The sequence below is a fragment of the Polypterus senegalus genome, chromosome 2 (genome assembly GCF_016835505.1).
Source record: "Polypterus senegalus isolate Bchr_013 chromosome 2, ASM1683550v1, whole genome shotgun sequence".
In the NCBI taxonomy this organism is placed as follows: domain Eukaryota; kingdom Metazoa; phylum Chordata; class Cladistia; order Polypteriformes; family Polypteridae; genus Polypterus; species Polypterus senegalus.
The window spans coordinates 154,634,355-154,652,195 of NC_053155.1; the positions used below are offsets into that span (position 1 = coordinate 154,634,355).

Consider the following 17,841-nt stretch of genomic DNA (forward strand, 5'->3'; position numbering starts at 1 on the left):
GGACTGGTGCTAGGATAAATTAAACAGAGTATTTAACAGAGTCTTGGTCAACTCCATTATGCATATTATCATAACCTTTCAAAGAAAATGTCATGTCTCTTACACTTCATATCTTCCTGGCACCTCTGGATAATACAAACAGCTATGCCACAGTCCTGTTTATAGACCACATATCAGCCTTTTTCACTGTTGCTTCATCAAAGTTGACCTCTAAACTTATCAAATTGGGACTTACTGCCACACTCTTCAACTGGATTTTGGACTTCATAACCAACAGACTTCAGCATCTGCATACTGGCAGCATCACATTTTCCATACAAGGTACTCCACAGTGTTGAGCCCCCTTCAGTAGTCTTTGTTTACCTTTGACTTTTACCAGATACAGCATCACCTCCATCATTAAATTTGCTGATGACACCACCATCATAGGCCTAATTTATAAAGAAGTAGTCTACCTGTTCACTCAGGAGAGCCAAAACAACAATCAAAACCTTAATGTCAGCAAAATCAAGTAGCTGGTCACAGATTTCAGATAGCAGAAGGCTGACTAAACTGTCATGTATATCAGTGGGGATGGTGTTAGGAAGGTGAATAACTTTGAATTTCTTTGAGTGAATACCACAGATGAACTGAAGGGGGCACAGAACATTTCAGCTCTTGTCAAAAAGGCTCACCAGTACCTCTACTTCCTAAAGTGTTTGAGGGCAGCTCATATTTTTCCATAAACTTCTACAGTGAACAGTGAAGTCTGACATCACATCTTGGTCACCTGCTCAGCTCAAAATTTTACAGACCTACAGAGGGTCATGAAGTTAGCACAGAATATTACCAGCACCCAGCTGCTTTCACATCAGCATATATACAACATTTACTGCCTTAGAAACAGTATAATCAAGGACATCCTGTCCAAGTGATTTTCTGAATCTTTCCTTTTGGCAGATGGCACTCACACCTATAGATGTTGTATAGGTATTGTTACTTCTGGTAAATGAAACATGAGCATTTAAAGCTATGGGAGAGTAAATGTTTATGAATTTCTAAAAAATATCTTTATTCCAAATAACTTAACTTGGCAACCACTGTTGTATTATATTACACTATGTACAGGGTGGTCCAGATCCAATTTTGCAATTATGAAAAGGCGAACACATCGCACCCACTGTTCGACTGACAACCATCTCCCCGCCATTTTGGAATGCAGGGCAGGTGCTGCCATCTATCGGCAACAAAAAGTATTTTTTGTGAATTCTCTAAGTAACAAACTTAAGTTACAGCGTAATGAAAATTGCATAATTAGATCTGGACCACCCTATAGAAGTTAAACTTGTCTCGTAATATAAACATTATCCCAAAACTAACAATGACACTATTTAGATGTATTTACAATCTCTTTCTTTGAACACAAACTGTGAAAACATGACCAAAATCAACATTTACTGGTAAGTTATTTTATTATAAAACATTCAAATGAATTAACCCTTACAATGTCTTTGGGGGCAGAGAGGTAGTGAAGTAGTAGCACTGCTGCCTCACAGTAAGAAGACCTGGGTTCACATCACTGGTCCTTACTGTGTGGAGTTTGCATGTTCTCTCCATGTCTGCATGGGTTTCCTTCCAGTGCTCTGGTTCCTTCCCGCAATCCAAAGAAATGCAGGTTAGATGAACTGGGGATCCTAAACTGGCCATAGTGTGTGGTTAGGCCTTGTTTTGTGTGGGTGTTCAACCTGCGATGGTCTGGCACCCTGTCCAGGGTTTGTTCCTGCCTTGCTCCCTATGCTAGCTAGGATAGGCTTCAGCACCCCCATAACCCTGTTTAGGACAAAGCGGGATAGAAAATGACTGAATATCTTCAGGTCTGTAAAAGCATCCTATATTTAATCTCCTCAGGATCAAACCTTGCGACTGTTCCTGTGTTCCCCCAATTGACAAACAGTGAAATAAATTAAACATTGTATAATTTGTAAGGCTTCTAAAAATGTTTTATTTTGCAATGTCTTTTAGGTCAGTTTTGATCCACCATTAAGTGTAATTTTCTATTGCATTTAGATAAGTTTATGTGTCCACACCCAATAAAACCACTGTAAATGTCATCTTTCATCTCAGAAAAGTTAAGGTTCTCAGTAAAATGCTATAACCTTTAAAAAAAAAAAAAAGTTTCCAAATGTTACATTTTGAACACTTGCTACACATTTTGATCAATTCTGACCTACCCTATACTTTAGAGGACTGTCCAGACCATTTAGTTTAAAATAATTTCGGCTCATTTTTCACTGCATTTAGGGTAGTTTGCTTGTTCGCAGCCTATAAAAACATCCCAAATGTCATCTTTTCAGCTCAGAAATATTAAGGCTTATAGTAAAGTGGCCTAACTTCTTAAAGTAAAAAAATTCCAAATGTCACATTTTTGTACAGCTACTTCACATTTTGAATGCTGCTATATCCTTCAGTCCAATGTTCACCTCCACATATTCTCTAGCATATTAAACTCTCCATTTAGCGTACTTTGTTTATAACACATGAAAGCAGCCTGTCATCTGTTCAAAAACTCGTGTTTTCAAGTTGTAACAGTTAATTCACGTTGACTTAAGCAGAACCGTCAAGTTGTTTAAGTTATAAAGACTTGTACTTTTAAACAGCAATCCGCAAATAAATACGTTAGCCACATTCAGAACAGCAAAAGAACTAACCACTGCATATTATACACACATTATATCTACTCATATATATTGTGTCCGTGAGTTTCACGAGGCTACCATTTTTATTACCCCCACATGCGCTTGGGTATAAACGCTACCCCAAAAACATCAAAGCTAACAACTATAACGGGAAAAAATAGCAACTATTCAACAGCTCCGGATTAGAAAAAGACAAAATTACTCAAAAAAAAAAACACATAGAGAATCTGTAGCGTACATACCCAAAGTTCCTTCTTCGTGCTGCCACCACTCATCTCCCAGTTCATCACCCATGTTTCATCCAAAACTACCGCTGATTCCGCGCGTCAGTGAGTATTTGGAATCAGCAGATTCGTAACATCTAAATCATAAAATTACTTCCGTGCTTTTCCTTTCACCTACTAATGTATGAGTTTTAACCTTATTTTTTTCTTTAATTTCTCGGTTCATTACTTTTTAAGTTAGAGATTTAAATCTTTTGTGCCATTTTTTTCTGTTGCCAGAATGTAGAGGTGCGAAAACACCGCTTTATCAATACGGTTGCTTACATTTAAAGGGTTTACACGTGGTATGACTGCTGTTGCGCTGAGATGTGAGATGTAGCGTTTTATAACACGAATACAATAAAGTAAGTTAAAATTTGCTGTGTGAATGGAACTTCTGCATGGAGGCATTTTTCCCGATATCTGACTGCACTACTTTATAACAATATTTTAAGGTTATGTATTTTTGTAAAACTTTTGTTGCCAGTTTAAAAATATAAACCAGAACACGTGTAGGTATAATTGTGCGTTGTGGAAGTAGAGTTCAACAGCTAATCAGACTATACAGTGTTCAGTTGTGAAACTCGAAGTAATGAGATTGTGGAATACCCATTAAACCTAAATATCAAATCTGCAGTTTGCGATTATATGGCAGCATTCTAGTTCGACAGATTCGGAACATTGTTTACATTTACAAATGCAGTATTGTTGTAAAATGCTCGGTTTTGTTCAGGAGATTTGTTACTGTAACCAGTGTACAGATTCTGTACTTTTTGATATAAGGCTATTTTGTAGTAGTTTTAATTAAATAAAAAAATTCTATGTTAGAGCTCAGATTATTTGATTAATGTTAGTTGTGGCATTTTTAATCCCACGAGTAATTCTAAATGTTTCACAATCCGTGAATTATGTGTTTGTCTCGCTGACGCAGTCAAGTTAAAGATATTGGTGATCCAACGGTAGACCGGTGATGGACAGGTTCTTATCTGCAATGTTGAGGTAGCGAGTTTGAATGAATAGCTAATAATCTAATAAAGGTGTCCGAAAATAAATGGATGGACGAATGTGACATTCTCAGATCTACTCAATTCGGTTCATTGAAGTTGCGTACTAAATCGTTTCACTTGCCACGTAACTAATAATGTGGTAAATTAAGTGACATTACAATTCTTACATTGTTTTTGTTCAAAAGTTTTCGACGATAATGAATTAAATTAACATATGTGATACCCTGTCTGTACCTGCTAATTTTATGCGCATCGATGTAAAAAAATAACAGAATGGCCAGTATCTCATTCATTTTCATGCAAAGAAGGAAAATAATTGATATATCTGTTTTGTGCATCTTTTGAGATTATTTTGTCTCGATACATTGCATTCAAGTATGTTTGACTGAAGGCGTCTTTTGTATACAAAAAATTTCGACGCGCGCTTATCTCAGATAATTCATTTGAAGAGCGGATATCGATCAGGGGTGTGTCTGCTTGCTCAGGCCAATTGGCATTAAAGTCCCTTGTGACGTCGAAGTGAGGGCGAAGTTTACCAGCCAATCAAATGAACAACCATCTCTGGCTTGTTGAGCGCGCGGCAAATTCCACCCATTTTTGTTTTGGAAGATTGTTCAGGTGCATTAGATTGAACCTTGTGAAATTTCCGAAAATTAATCTTTTTATAGTTTACAATTAAAAGAAGCACAGTAGGTATGAACAAAGGCGCGTTCTTTTGAAACCTATTCTACAAGTCACTATAAACATTACATTATATATGCGGTATATTAGAAACTGTGCAGTTTTGTAAATAAAGTCTTATTGACTAGAATTTGTTATACTTTTTTTAAAGTCGTGTGTAACCTCTTCAACGCATCTAGAAATATGGCAACAGTATATCAAGAACGGACAGTCTTGGTGGAAATCCCAGCACCTCAACCTGCAATCCAGTGTAAGTTGACCTAATTCAAACGTAATGGCGATGGATTCTGTGTAGATAGGCCGCATTATGAGTTGTGTAAAGAATGATCACCTTTAGCTACTTTTGCCATGTTTATTAATGAACTGTGTATTTTGTGACATGGGTTTTAAGTTATATCATGTCAAGTTATTTATTTGGGTTTGCATTTTTCTTTGACAAAGAACTTATCTGAGAGTCGGTTGATGCAAATAACTCAGCTTTAGTATCGTTTTCCTACCGATTTTATCCGAACTGGGTTACCAGTTATAATCCTATTGTTAATTTTATTCTCTCTCGGATATTATTTGTTGTATTATTAAACTGTTGCATAACGACGACCTTTTAATACATATTTTGTAACTTTTGTATCTTTTAGCTAACAAAACTTTTTTAATGCAAAATACGATTTACCGTGTTCTTTTATACGTAGGCAGTTTCAAAAATTTTGAAATGCTCATTTTCATTTTGTTTCTTTAGAAATCCAAAATTTAAAAGTGTATTTAAATTTTCAGACCATACAAGAAGATCTTATTGGGATGCCTTGAGTTACAGAGGGAAGCTGCCAGATAACCACAGAATTAACAGGGCAGCAGCCAGTCTTATTTTAGGTATTCTATTGTTATAATTGATTAAGGGTGTGTGTTTTTAATATACATTATTTTTATATGTGTTTTTTTTATACTATATATATATATATATATATATATATATATATATATATATATATATATATATATATATATATATATATAGTATGTATGTGATACATTTGTCATTTACTGTTCAAGGAAGCCGGCAAGTGTTTTTCTGACTACTTACTGTACATTGATGCACTTGTCCACTTATGCAGTTGTGCATCTGGGACTTAAGGGTTTTTCCTGACCTAGTTAGATCCAGTTTGACCCCTTCTCTCAAGGTGGCAGTGGACACCTTTTGTATATGTTCATGTACTTGACAGTCTGTTGCACACTTATAAAGTTTCTTGAGAAACTGTTTTGTTTTGCCCATTTCTAACCCAGAATTGAACTTTGGGAATGCCAGTATCGTGCAAACCAAGGAAAGATCATTTACTTGCTCTGTTTAACAGAATAACACGTTTCAGCTCTGCTATCAAAATTACAAATGTTTTTCTAAAAAAAAAAAAAAAAGCTATTTAAAGTTGATTAATTAAGAATGAGCTAAGAATTTACCATTCGGAAATGGGAGCAATGGATGCCTAAAATGGGGCATATATAAATGTGTGTGTGATCTTGATCCTGCTAATTGGGTGTGCATCTGTGTCTGCAACCCTGAGTTGGTCTCAACAGGTTTGAGCATGGGTGGCTGTGGGTGTGTTTGCCATTTAAATTAGTATGCCTTTGCAGTGCTTTGGAATGCAGTTCTCCACTATCTATGTACAAGAATCAGCAAATATTTTAGTAAATTCAAAGTAATCCTGTCTGCTAAGATACTTTTCTTAATATACTGAATTAACAATAAAGTTTTCAGCAAATGCACATAGATATAACTTGTTATATAAAAAAAAAAAAAAAGACATTGACTAACAAGAAAGGATGTACTTGATTTTTTTTTTTTCTTTCCAAAGATGTTTCATTTTCCTTTTTTTTCCTGGGGGGGTATGGGGATAAAAGATTCTCTACTATTTAAATCAACACGATGCCACAAGGATAAAGTAGGATTGCAACTTCAGTTTGATTCTCTGGATGTCCTCAACTCCATGATCTCCATGATGAGCACAGAGGTAAATATGTATATATTTTATTTTCCGTAATTTTGTGTTGACATACAGTATATACACACACCACATATAAACTGTGTATGTGTGTGAATATGTTGTCTATAAATGCTATTTTTCTTTTTTGATAGTGTATTTATTTTCATTTGTAAATTTACCTGTTGACTCAAACGCATTAATGGAGTCCTTCCTTAATCTTGTATTTTATCCAAGAAGATAAGCTATTTATTTATTTATTTATTTATTTATTTATTTATTTATTACACATACATACCAAAACATCCTCCGAAAGCAACTTATCCCAACCATCCAAAAACAGTTTGGTGATGAACCATGCCTTTTCCAGTATGATGGAGCACTGTGCCCTAAAGCAAAAGTGATAACTACGTAGCTTGGGGGGGTGGGAAACCTCAAGATGTTGGGTCCATGGCCAGGAAACTCCCCAGACCTTAATTCTATTAAGAACTTGTGGTCAATCCTCAAGAGGCGGGTGGACAAACAAAAGCCCGCATTCTGACAAACTCCAAGCATTGATTATGCAAGAATGGGCTGCCATCAGTCAGGATTTGTCCCAGAAGTTGATTGACAGCATGCCAGGGCGGATTGCAGAGGTCTTGAAAAAGAAGGGCCAATACTGCAAATATTAACTCTTTACATAAACATAATGTAATTGTCAATAAAAGCCTTTGAAACTTATGAAATGCTTGTAATTATACTTCAGTATACCATAAAAACATTCGACAAAAAAGATCTAAAACCACTGAAGCAGCAAACTTTGTGAAAACCAATACTTGTGTCATTCTCAAAACATTTGGCCACAACTGTACGTGTATGCATTTTGATTACACCAATGAGTTCAGAAGGATGTTTGAATTTTTACAATTTTGGTCTCTGCCATGCCCTTTCTTTTGAACAATTTGTTAATGATGCAAGCAACTGTTGTTTGCAGATTGTGAGCATTTAATGGTGTTGTCATGCAGGTTTGCTATGCTGTTGCTGCCTCTTTTTAACTCTTATACTTATGTAGTCTGCAGAACAGTCTAAAACTCTGTCAGATGACCTGTATATAACATTTAAAAATCAACAGACAGTAGCATTTTTTTTTTTCTGCAGGATTTATTGAAACTTAGAAGCTACAATGGAATAATGTTCATAATTCTTAAATCTTTCATAAGAAAAATGTCAATGGTTCTGACGGTGTGGCATACATTGCACAAGAACCTTTAAGTCTCAAATGAACAAAGCGAGTATGTCTGTATTAGGAAAATTTTGTCACACTTGTTGATATAAGTACCACTTTGAATCAGAATGGTCAGATTGTTGTCATAAGGAACATGTTAACTCAGTGATATGAATTTGCCTTGAGGTGTATAGTACATGAGCTGACAAAACGGTCTTTATGTGATTGTATTACACGCTGTAAATTTTGAATACTTGTAACAGATTCTGTGATGTAATTGATAGTTAACTGTATTGCTTTGGAACATTCTGTTGCTCATTATCATATTTGCTGAAATTGTTGCATAAAATATATAAATTTAAACATAGGCAAATGTTTACACAGACATAGCTATTGTCTTATATAATACGCTACCGTGGCTGTTCGTTTGTCTGTCCAGGATTTTAAATCGCCTGTAGCTAGCAAACCGTTTCACCTATTGACTTGAAATTTGGTACACACGTATACTACGTGACATCTACTATCCACTTTTGGGATGATTTTTATTACTATTTTTATTTTATTGTAGAACTAGCAGAATACCCGCGCTTCGCAGCGGAGAAGTAGTGTGTTAAAGAAGGTACGAAAAAGAAAAGGAAAAATTTTTAAAATAACGTAACATAATTGTTAATGTAATTGTTTTGTCACTGTTATGAGTGTCGCTGTGATATTTATATAGCAAAATACCAGCTTGGCGATGTCATGTGTTAAAGAAGTTATGAAAAAGAAAAGGAAACATTTTAAATATAATGTAACATGATTGTCAAAGTAATTGTTTTGTGTATTTGGTGGCAGCGTCACAAAGTTATTTTCGTCTAGCTGCATCAGAAAATGTACCACGACGTCTGACATGCGTCCTTTTTACTGTTTTCTCACAGCTTGGATTGCTGCTGTCATATATACACACACACATACATACATACACACACACACATATATATATATATATATATATATATATATATATATATATATATATATATATATATATACACATACATTTCTTCATATCTACATATATATACACTCTGTGCACAATTATTAGGCAAGTGAGTATTTTGACGATATCATCATTTTTAATGCGTATATTCCAACTCCAAGCTGTATTAACTTGAATGCTTATTGGATTTAAGCACGTCAGGTGATGTGTATTTGTGTAATGAGGGAGGGTGTGGCCTAAGGAGATCAACACCCTATATCAAGGTGTGCAGAATTATTAGGCAGCTAGTTTTCCTCAGGCAAAATGGGCCAAAAAAGAGATTTAACTGACTCTGAAAAGTCAAAAATTGTAAAAAGTCTTTCAGAGGGATGCAGCACTTTTGGAATTTCTAAGATATTGGTGTGTGATCACAGAACCATCAAACATTTTGTTGCAAATAGTCAACAGGGTCGCAAGAAACGTGTTGAGAACAAAAGACGCAAATTAGCTGCCAAAGATTTGAGAAGAATCAAACGTGAAGCTACCAGGAACCCATTATCCTCCAGTACTTTCATATTCCAGAGCTGCAACCTACCTGGAGTGCCCAGAAGTACAAGGTGTTCAGTGCTCAAAGACATGGCCAAGGTAAGGAGGGCTGAAACCCAACCACCACTGAACAAGAAACATAAGTTGAAACGTCAAAACTGGGCCAAGAAATATCTGAAGACAGATTTTTTCAAAGGTTTTATGGACCGATGAGATGAGAGTGACTCTTGATGGACCAGATGGATGGACCTGTGGATCAGTAATGGGCACAGAGCTCCACTCCAACGTGGAGGTGGGGTACTGGTATGAGCTGGTATTTTTAAAGATGAGCTAGTTGGACCTTTTGCATTGAAGATGAACTCAAAATCAACTCCCAAACCTACTGCCAGTTTTTCAAGACACTTTCTTCAAACAGTGATACAGGAAAAGACCATGATTTTATGCAGGCCAATGCTCCATCACTTGCATCGAAGTTCTCCACTGTGTGGCCAGCCAGTAAAGGCCTTAAAGATGAAGGAATAATGACATGGCCCCCTTCCTCATCTGACCTAAACCCTATCGAGAACTTGTGGGCACTTCTTAAACACTAGATTTACGGGGGAGAAAAACAATACACCTCTCTGAAGAGTGTCTGGGAGGCTGTAGTCACTGCTCCACCAAAAGCTGATCGTCAACAGATCAAGAAACTGACAGACTCCATGAATGGAAAGGCTTATGACTGTTGTTGGAAAGAAGGGTGGCTATATTGGTCATTGATTGATTGATTTATTTTTTTTGAAATGTCAGAGATGTTTATTTGTAAATTTTGAGGTGTTTGTTTATTATTCTCACTATAACAGATGAAAATAAACAAGTGAGATGGGAAAATTTTCATTTTCCTTTAGTTGCATAATAAATCTGCACACTAATAGTTGCCTAATAATTGTGCACATATGTATTCCCCTGATGATGTTCACACTCACATTTCCGTTGTGAAACATTCAGGTTTCAGGTTTATTAACATTTTGGATTGACTGATAGCACTGTGTTTGTTCCATATTAAAATTAATCCTCAAAAATACAACTTGCCTAATAATTCTGCACTCCCTGTATACATACACACACACACACACAAATTATATATGTGTGTGTATGTATATCTATCTATCTATACATACATATACTTGTGTGTATGTTTGTATGTGTCTATGTGTATGTATAGCTTTGGTCACTGAGTGCAAGGGAAAAATAATAAAATATAGTCTAAGTTATTAAACAGTAAAACATTAACGTTTCAAGAAGTACAGGTACATTGAGCACTACTGGAGTGGTTGTGGGTAAACTACATTTTAAAGACTGTGTAACACAACAGGTAAGTAACTAACAGCAGCTAAAATGTATATGGATCATCTCTCGGTAGTAGATCCCTTTTGAAAGGCGCTACACGACGGCTGTGGTATAGAAATTACATTTTCTATGTGAACGTTCAAATTTGTGCCTCTGGTAATGTGCCTTACCGGCATTTAAAGAAAATTAGTTTTGTGTCCTCTGCAGTGTTAAGAGAGAAAGGCTTTGGTTTGGCATAAAAGGGAAAAAAGGTGTAAAGAAAGGAAAGTTGCCTTTTCTTTTATATAGTATAGAGAGATGTGTTCGCTGACGTTATGATCGCCTTTTGGGGACAGTCGCGGTGGGTCTTGTGTAGACTGGTGAGACGCCCCGCCATTAATCGGCTGTGATGGCACTGTCAGTCCTCCACTCGTGTGCGTGTTCATAATCCGAGTGAGGACCTCATAATCGTATACGTGCAAAAGAAAGTGTGAATCGCCTTAATATTATTTTGCCGTGGTGTAGAAAAGGGGTCCTGTGTTTGCACTTGTCTGGGCTATAGCGCAGGGGAGGATGAAAAAATTAAAAGTGCTCACTTTGACTTAAGCAGAAGCGCAGTCAGCGTCTCAAAGGCCGGCACAGCTATGCACGCTGGCTGCTCGACTTTTGCTGGGCAGGAGACCCATTTTGTACACACGTTCATGATATCAAAAGTCTCAGCGCTATATATATATATATATATATATATATAGCAAAATACCCGGAGAAGTAGTGTGTTAAAGAAGTAAGAAAAGAAAAGGAAACATTTTAATAATAACGTAACATGATTGACATTGTCATGAGTGTTGCTGTCATATATATGCCTGCCTAAATAAGTCACCTCGCTTTGCTCTTACTTTATTTACCGCTCATTTAATCATGGCTAGTGGCGGAAAAATTATAAAATGGAAGGAGGATGGCTTTACCAAAACAATTATTGATGGCGAATCGATTATTCATAAAGCTTGAATTGGTGATCTGTTTTTCTGTGTTAACCTCATATTTTTCATACTTCTTCTCAAACTAAGGTGGTGCGAGGGTAAAATGAATCGGGATGCGCTGATCAATGTAATCGTGTACCAGGAAATCATGCATTGACAAAAGCTCCCTTTGCTTGTAATGCAAAGTGTGATTAAATGCATTATTTTTAACGCTGCTATGGAGCACATGCATCAAGCTTCTCAGCTGTGCTTGTGCTAAGAAAAGGAAAGATTTTAAAAATAACGTAACACGATTGTCAATGTAACCTTTTGTAAGTAGTGCCTGGAGGATTCAGTGTGGAGAAACTCTAGAGAGAGCGTGTATTAACTTGTGGATTTTTCTGTGAGTATTTGGTGGCAGTCTGACAAAGTTGCTTCGGAAGAGGCGTTAGCTGCAGAGCTCAGCTCAGAGTGAAATGGGATGAATGGGCGGGGAGATGATGACGTGACTCCCCCACCCGCCTTAACTGTCAATCCCCCACAAACACAGTCTCGGAATTTGCATAAGCACACCCCTTCACCTACAATTTTAACTTAGTTACAAAGTGATCAAAACTCTCGCTTATATCCTCGCCCTCTCATTAAACTTGTATCCCGCATTACCTGTGGGCATGTGAAACGCCAGCGGTAGCCTGTCTATGAACTTAATTTAAAGTTTAGGTTTACACCGTGCTTTCTTTCCGAGGTAGCAGCACTCATGAATATGGTATTATATGTCACTTTCGCCGCTTCTTATTGTTTCGCTGCCTTCTCAATTATATAATGCATGTTTTCTTAAGCGCTTTTTGGAGGTCTTCCTTGTTTTCTACGCACTGCGTGACAGTCAGTTCACGTGATTACGGGAGGCGTGATGATGTCACACTAAACTCCGCCCCACGCCATTCAGCTCAACTCCATTACAGTTAATGGAGAAAAATACCTTCCAGTTATGACCATTAGGCATAGAATTTCGAAATGAAACCTGCCCAACTTTTGTAAGTAAGCTGTAAGGAATGAGCCTGCCAAATTTCAGCCTTCTACCTACACGGGAAGTTGGAGAATTAGTGAGTGAGTGAGTGAGTGAGGGCTTTGCCTTTTATTAGTAAAGATCAACTCTCTGCAGGGCGGCCATGCAGCGCATGCATATGGGCGCCGTTCTCATTCCCTACCACCTTCGCTAATCATTCTTGAGGCAGATTGAAGACTTGAGTGAAAAATTAAAGAAAACATACTAAGTAATTGCAACACAAAAACTAACTTAATCAGTTTTAACGCGAAAAGATGTCGAAGAAAGAAGAGGGCAGCGGGCCACTAGGGTGGAGAAAACAAGAGCTGCTCAGGAAGCAGCAAATGCAACAACCTGTGGGCAAACGAATGCTAAATGGAGAGAGGATGAAAACTATAGGAATGCTCAAGTCAAGTGTATTCACTGCACGTTATCGTGCAGTATGCCGTTACTGTAATATTTATAATTAACAAAAACATTTAAGTAGTTATTCTGTAGTATTAATAGGTAATTCTTTTAACACAAAATTCTTAGATTCAGTTAATAATCAATCATTACACAGCCAATATGTAGTATAATGGAAAATATTTATCTTGAACTGTTTCTTTTGTAGGTGGACAGCCTTTTAAGAATAAATTGGAGACCGAACACGACTAGTATGGAAACAGTTATTAATTGTAAATGTGCGACAGACTTGCACTGATTCGAAAATTACTTTATTATTTAATTCACAAATCGCAAGATTGTTCTCATTTGTATACAAAGTGTACAAAATGTCATTTTCCTTAATGCCCGCTTCATATGCAAATCTTTTTTTTTTTTTTTTTTTTTTCTCTTCTAATTAGGATCAAAGAAAACACATTCCATTGTCTTACCTGAAGATTATAGAAGAGGAAATGCATTTCAAAAAGATGAATGTGTACCGATCTATTCCTTATTCACGCCTAAATTCAAACAGAGATGCTTATTGTTACAGGAAGGCTTGTCCTCATCTTTTGGCATTTAAGGTTTGTCATTTGAAGATTTTTAGTATCTGAGCCTATTTATCTTTTGATTTTTATATATAGTCACTATTTACAGATGATTTGAAAGGATGGGTGTAAAATTTGTCATTGTTTGTTTTTTGTTTTAATATCTGAGTGGTGAAGTACAAGAAATTTTGGATAATGCAATACACAAGGTTTAGAAATGTGGCTTTTGTTCATTAAATTCTTATATAGGCACATTCATATTAATGTTGTAAGTGTTTTGTTTAAAGTTTGCTTTATAGAGGTCATTAGCCTGTCAAAATAGCAACTGTTGCACCATTTGCCAGAACACCACAAGAATTACCACAGGCTATTTATTTTTAAAGTCCCTTAATCCAATTCATAGTTGCAGGATGGAGTAGTCTGTCTAAACAGCATCTGGTATAAGATGAGAACTAACCCTAGATTGGGAGTGAATTCATTACAGTGAACCCTTGTTTATCACGGTTAATCCCTTCTAGACTCTACCGTGATAAATGAATTTTCGCGAAGTAGGATTCTTTATTTATAAATCGAATATTTTCGCAGTTAGAGTATAAAAAACCTGTTTACGACCTTCTAAATACGTGTTTTTAACATTAGAGCCCTCTAGACATGAAATAACATCCTTTAGTCACCATTACACTCATATTACCCAATATATTAGACAAAATAAGAGAAAATAAGACATTAAACGTTACAAATATCATATTACTAGGCGAACTTGCCTTTTAAGGCGACTGACTTTTATCCTCAATTTTTGTGCGCTCCATGTGTACATCAGGCATGTAAGTGTAGGGAATGAGAACATCAAAGTGCCCATTCATAGCATCTCCCGAAAACCTAAGTTTTTTTTTTTTATCCCCTCAAGTGCCTGTCCAAAGTCGTACAATGTCAGCCCGAATCTGTACCGGAGTTTCATGCACTAAATAAGCTATACATGAGAATAAGCAAGCACCATCTCCCCTGATATTTACTATGCGGTTAGGCATTTGTACTCCATCAACATTATTTCCAGAGATATAATTTTGTCTATTTTTTCCAGCGCATCGCGCACAAAAGCAAGGGAACGGTGACGGCACCAAAACTCTGCTCACATCGCGTCGCTTCATACCTCAAGCCGCAAGTAGTAAGTCTGTAATAAGCAGAATACCGTTACGCTTTGCACTCACGGGACAGAAGGACAATCGCAAACGCTTTTATCTAGTAGATTATTGTACTGTACATTAATTGCACACAACCACTAACCTATGAAGGCACGACCTCAATAGGAGAGTCTTCAGAGGTGGTGCAGTATCTTCAGCAGGTGCGTTGTCTTAAGTGAAGAAGGACTAGGAGTAGGCAGTGGGTGTCTGGGTGCGCGGCTGAAGAACATCTTGATAGGCAGTTGCTGTCTTTTCATATGCGTGAGGAGGCTTTTGTAGGGTATTGCCATCTTTGATCATATCCAAGAGTTTCACCTTCTCCTGGATAGTAAGCATCTTCCTCTGGCACTTAGTTTTATTGTCAGAAGGCTTAGAAAAAGCAGCACGTTTAGGAGCCACCGTAGGGCTTAGATAAAAGTTCTCAAAGCACATGCGTAGTGACGTAAGCGTGTATGAGAAAAAAATCGCAATAGAGTGAAGCCGCGAAAGTCGAAGCGTGATATAGCAGGGGATCACTGTATACAGTATATACATACACATTCATGGTCACTTACTTGGGACCCAAATTACAGTTATCAGTTATAAAATGCACATCAGTGCCAGATTGTACTGGTCTCGTAACACAGAGGAATTATATAAGAAACGGCAGAGCAGGCTCTTTTTTTCCTTGGAAGACTGTGTTCCTTTAATGTGGGTAATACAGTTCTTCACCATGTACAAGTCTGTGATGGACAGTGCAATTTTTTTCTATGCTCTGGTGTGCTGGGCTGGTAACATACCTTTTAAGAGATGCCCGCTGAATCAGAAAGCTAATTAAAAGGGCAGGCTCAGTTATGGTATGCACTTTGGACCCCTTGAAGAAAGCCTCAAAGGAGAGAATTGAAGCAAAACTGAGTGCCATTATGAATAATGCTGCACATCCTCTCTCTGACACCCTAACGCTTTCAGTCAACAGATTATTCAATAGAAGTGAAGATACACTATTGGGGCTCGATTCATTTTAGCCTCGCATCCCCTTGGTTTGAGACGTATGAAAAAATATGCAGTTAACACAGAAAGACAGATCACCAATTGAAGCTTTATAAATAATGGATACTTTATTCGCGATCAATGATTATTTTGGTAAAGCCATACTGAGTGTATTCATTAGATGAACGGTAAAAAAGTAAGAGCGAGGGGAGGGTAACTTACTGAGGCACGCAGGCAAAACCACAATAGTATGCGGGCTCGATGTACTGTAGTGCGCGTCAACTTGATCTGAATTGCGCGATCACATTAGAAAAAATATATCTTTTCAAGTTCTATTTAGTCCATATGTGTCAAACTCAAGGCCCACGGCCACATCCGCCCGGCGTAATTATATCCGCCCGAGATCATTTTATATACTGTATTATTGTTATTAATGGCCGGGGATATGGCGCTGGTAACACAATAAACTACAGATCCCATAATGCAGCGCTTCAGCTGCCTTGCCAAACACTTACCGCGTTAATCAAGTCTAGCTTATGATGCTGCAAGTTATTGCGAAGCTAGCTCACACGATGCTGGAGAGAAAAGTTGATTCTGAAAATAGAGCCTTTAAAAACCGATGGGAGGCTGAGTGTATGTTTACTGAACCCGTGTGTCTTATTTGTGGAGCTAATGTGGCTGTAATTACAGAATTTATCTAAGACGGCACTATGAGACAAAACATCAAGATAACCTGAAAGACCTGAATGCAATGCACATGATACAGAAAGCAGAAGAGTTAAAGAAGAATCTGACACTTCAGCAGACGTTTTTACCCGTGCAAAATCACAAAGTGATTTCAAGTGAAGCTACTTCTATGGCCGCAAATGCACCAGTGCAACTTGCCCCACTTTCCCTGTTGCCAAGTAATGTTGAACCAAGTCGTCACTATGGTGTTCCCAAATACGCATTTTGCTGATAAACTGAGTGCACGGAGTTCGCACGTCACTTTGGTGACTTCGAAGAACAAAAAAAGAATTTTGAGTTGTTTCGCAAACCCATTTGCCATCGATGTGGAAACTGCACCTGTGCAGATTCAGATGGAGGTGATTGAGCTGCAGTGTAATGGCACACTGAAGGCAAAGTACGATACTGCACCGCCCGCATAGTTTATTCACTCCATTCCCGCAGAAATGCTCCAGCTCCGTCTACATGCGGCTGGAACCTTGTGCATCTTTGGTAGCACATATCTGTGTGAGAAGCTCTTCTCAGTCATGAAGACTAACAAAACGGCACACAGGAGTCCCCTCACTGATAAGCACCTGCAGTCCATCCTGAGAATAACTATTTGCCCCCTTCCTGGGTTCTTATTCTTTTGCATGTTTGTCACACACAATGTTTCTGATCATCAAACACATTTAACCATTAGTCAAGTATAACACAAGTAAACACAAAATGCAGTTTTTAAATGATGGTTTTTATTATTTAGGGAGAAAACAAAATCCAAACCTACATGGCCCTGTGTGAAAAAGTAATTGCCCCTGAACCTAATAACTTGTTGGGCCACCCTTAGCAGCAATAACTGCAATCAAGCGTTTGCGATAACTTGCAATGAGTCTTTTACAGCGCTCTGGAGGAATTTTGGCCCACTTATCTTTGCAGAATTGACGTAATTCAGTTTTATTTGAGGGTTTTCTAGCATGAACCGCCTTTTTAAGGTCATACCATGGCATCTCAATTGGATTCAGGTCAGGACTTTGACTAGGCCACTCCAAAGTCTTCATTTTGTTTTTCTTCAGCTATTCAGAGGTGGATTTACTGGTGTGTTTTGGGTCATTGTCCTGTTGCAGCACCCAAGATCGCTTCAGCTTGAGTTGACGAACAGATGGCCGGATATTCTCCTTCAGGATTTTTTGGTAGACGGTAGAATTCATGGTTCCATCTATCACAGCAAACCTTCCAGGTCCTGAAGCAGCAAAACAACCCCAGACCATCACACTACCACCACCATATTTTGCTGTTGGTATGATGTTCTTTTTCTGAAATGCTGTGATCCTTTTACGCCAGATGTAACGGGACATTTGCCTTTCAAAAAGTTTTGTCTCATCGGTCCACAAGGTATTTTCCC

General features: G+C 37.6%; 2 protein-coding genes across 7 annotated transcripts in view; one reads left to right on the top strand and one right to left on the bottom strand.

Annotated features, from left to right (window-relative positions):
• cmss1 (cms1 ribosomal small subunit homolog) overlaps positions 1–3,179 on the bottom strand; it is a 373,767-nt gene extending 370,588 nt beyond the window's left edge. The window contains exon 1 of one of the 2 annotated variants that reach the window (XM_039744872.1): positions 2,918–3,179. In XM_039744872.1, coding sequence (XP_039600806.1) covers positions 2,918–2,969 — 52 coding nt within the window. In that variant the 5' untranslated portion in view covers positions 2,970–3,179. The remainder of the gene's footprint in view (positions 1–2,917) is intronic. The other variant, XM_039744871.1, reaches the window with a different exon arrangement.
• A 29-nt stretch (positions 3,180–3,208) lies between these two features.
• LOC120523502 overlaps positions 3,209–17,841 on the top strand; it is a 30,082-nt gene continuing 15,449 nt past the window's right edge. The window contains exons 1-5 of one of the 5 annotated variants that reach the window (XM_039744881.1): positions 3,209–3,303; positions 4,778–4,876; positions 5,398–5,493; positions 6,517–6,626; positions 13,459–13,620. In XM_039744881.1, coding sequence (XP_039600815.1) covers positions 4,810–4,876; positions 5,398–5,493; positions 6,517–6,626; positions 13,459–13,620 — 435 coding nt within the window. In that variant the 5' untranslated portion in view covers positions 3,209–3,303; positions 4,778–4,809. Of the gene's footprint in view, positions 3,304–3,368; positions 3,394–4,475; positions 4,639–4,777; positions 4,877–5,397; positions 5,494–6,516; positions 6,627–13,458; positions 13,621–17,841 lie in introns of those variants that run through there. The other 4 variants (XM_039744877.1, XM_039744880.1, XM_039744879.1 and 1 more) reach the window with 4 other exon arrangements.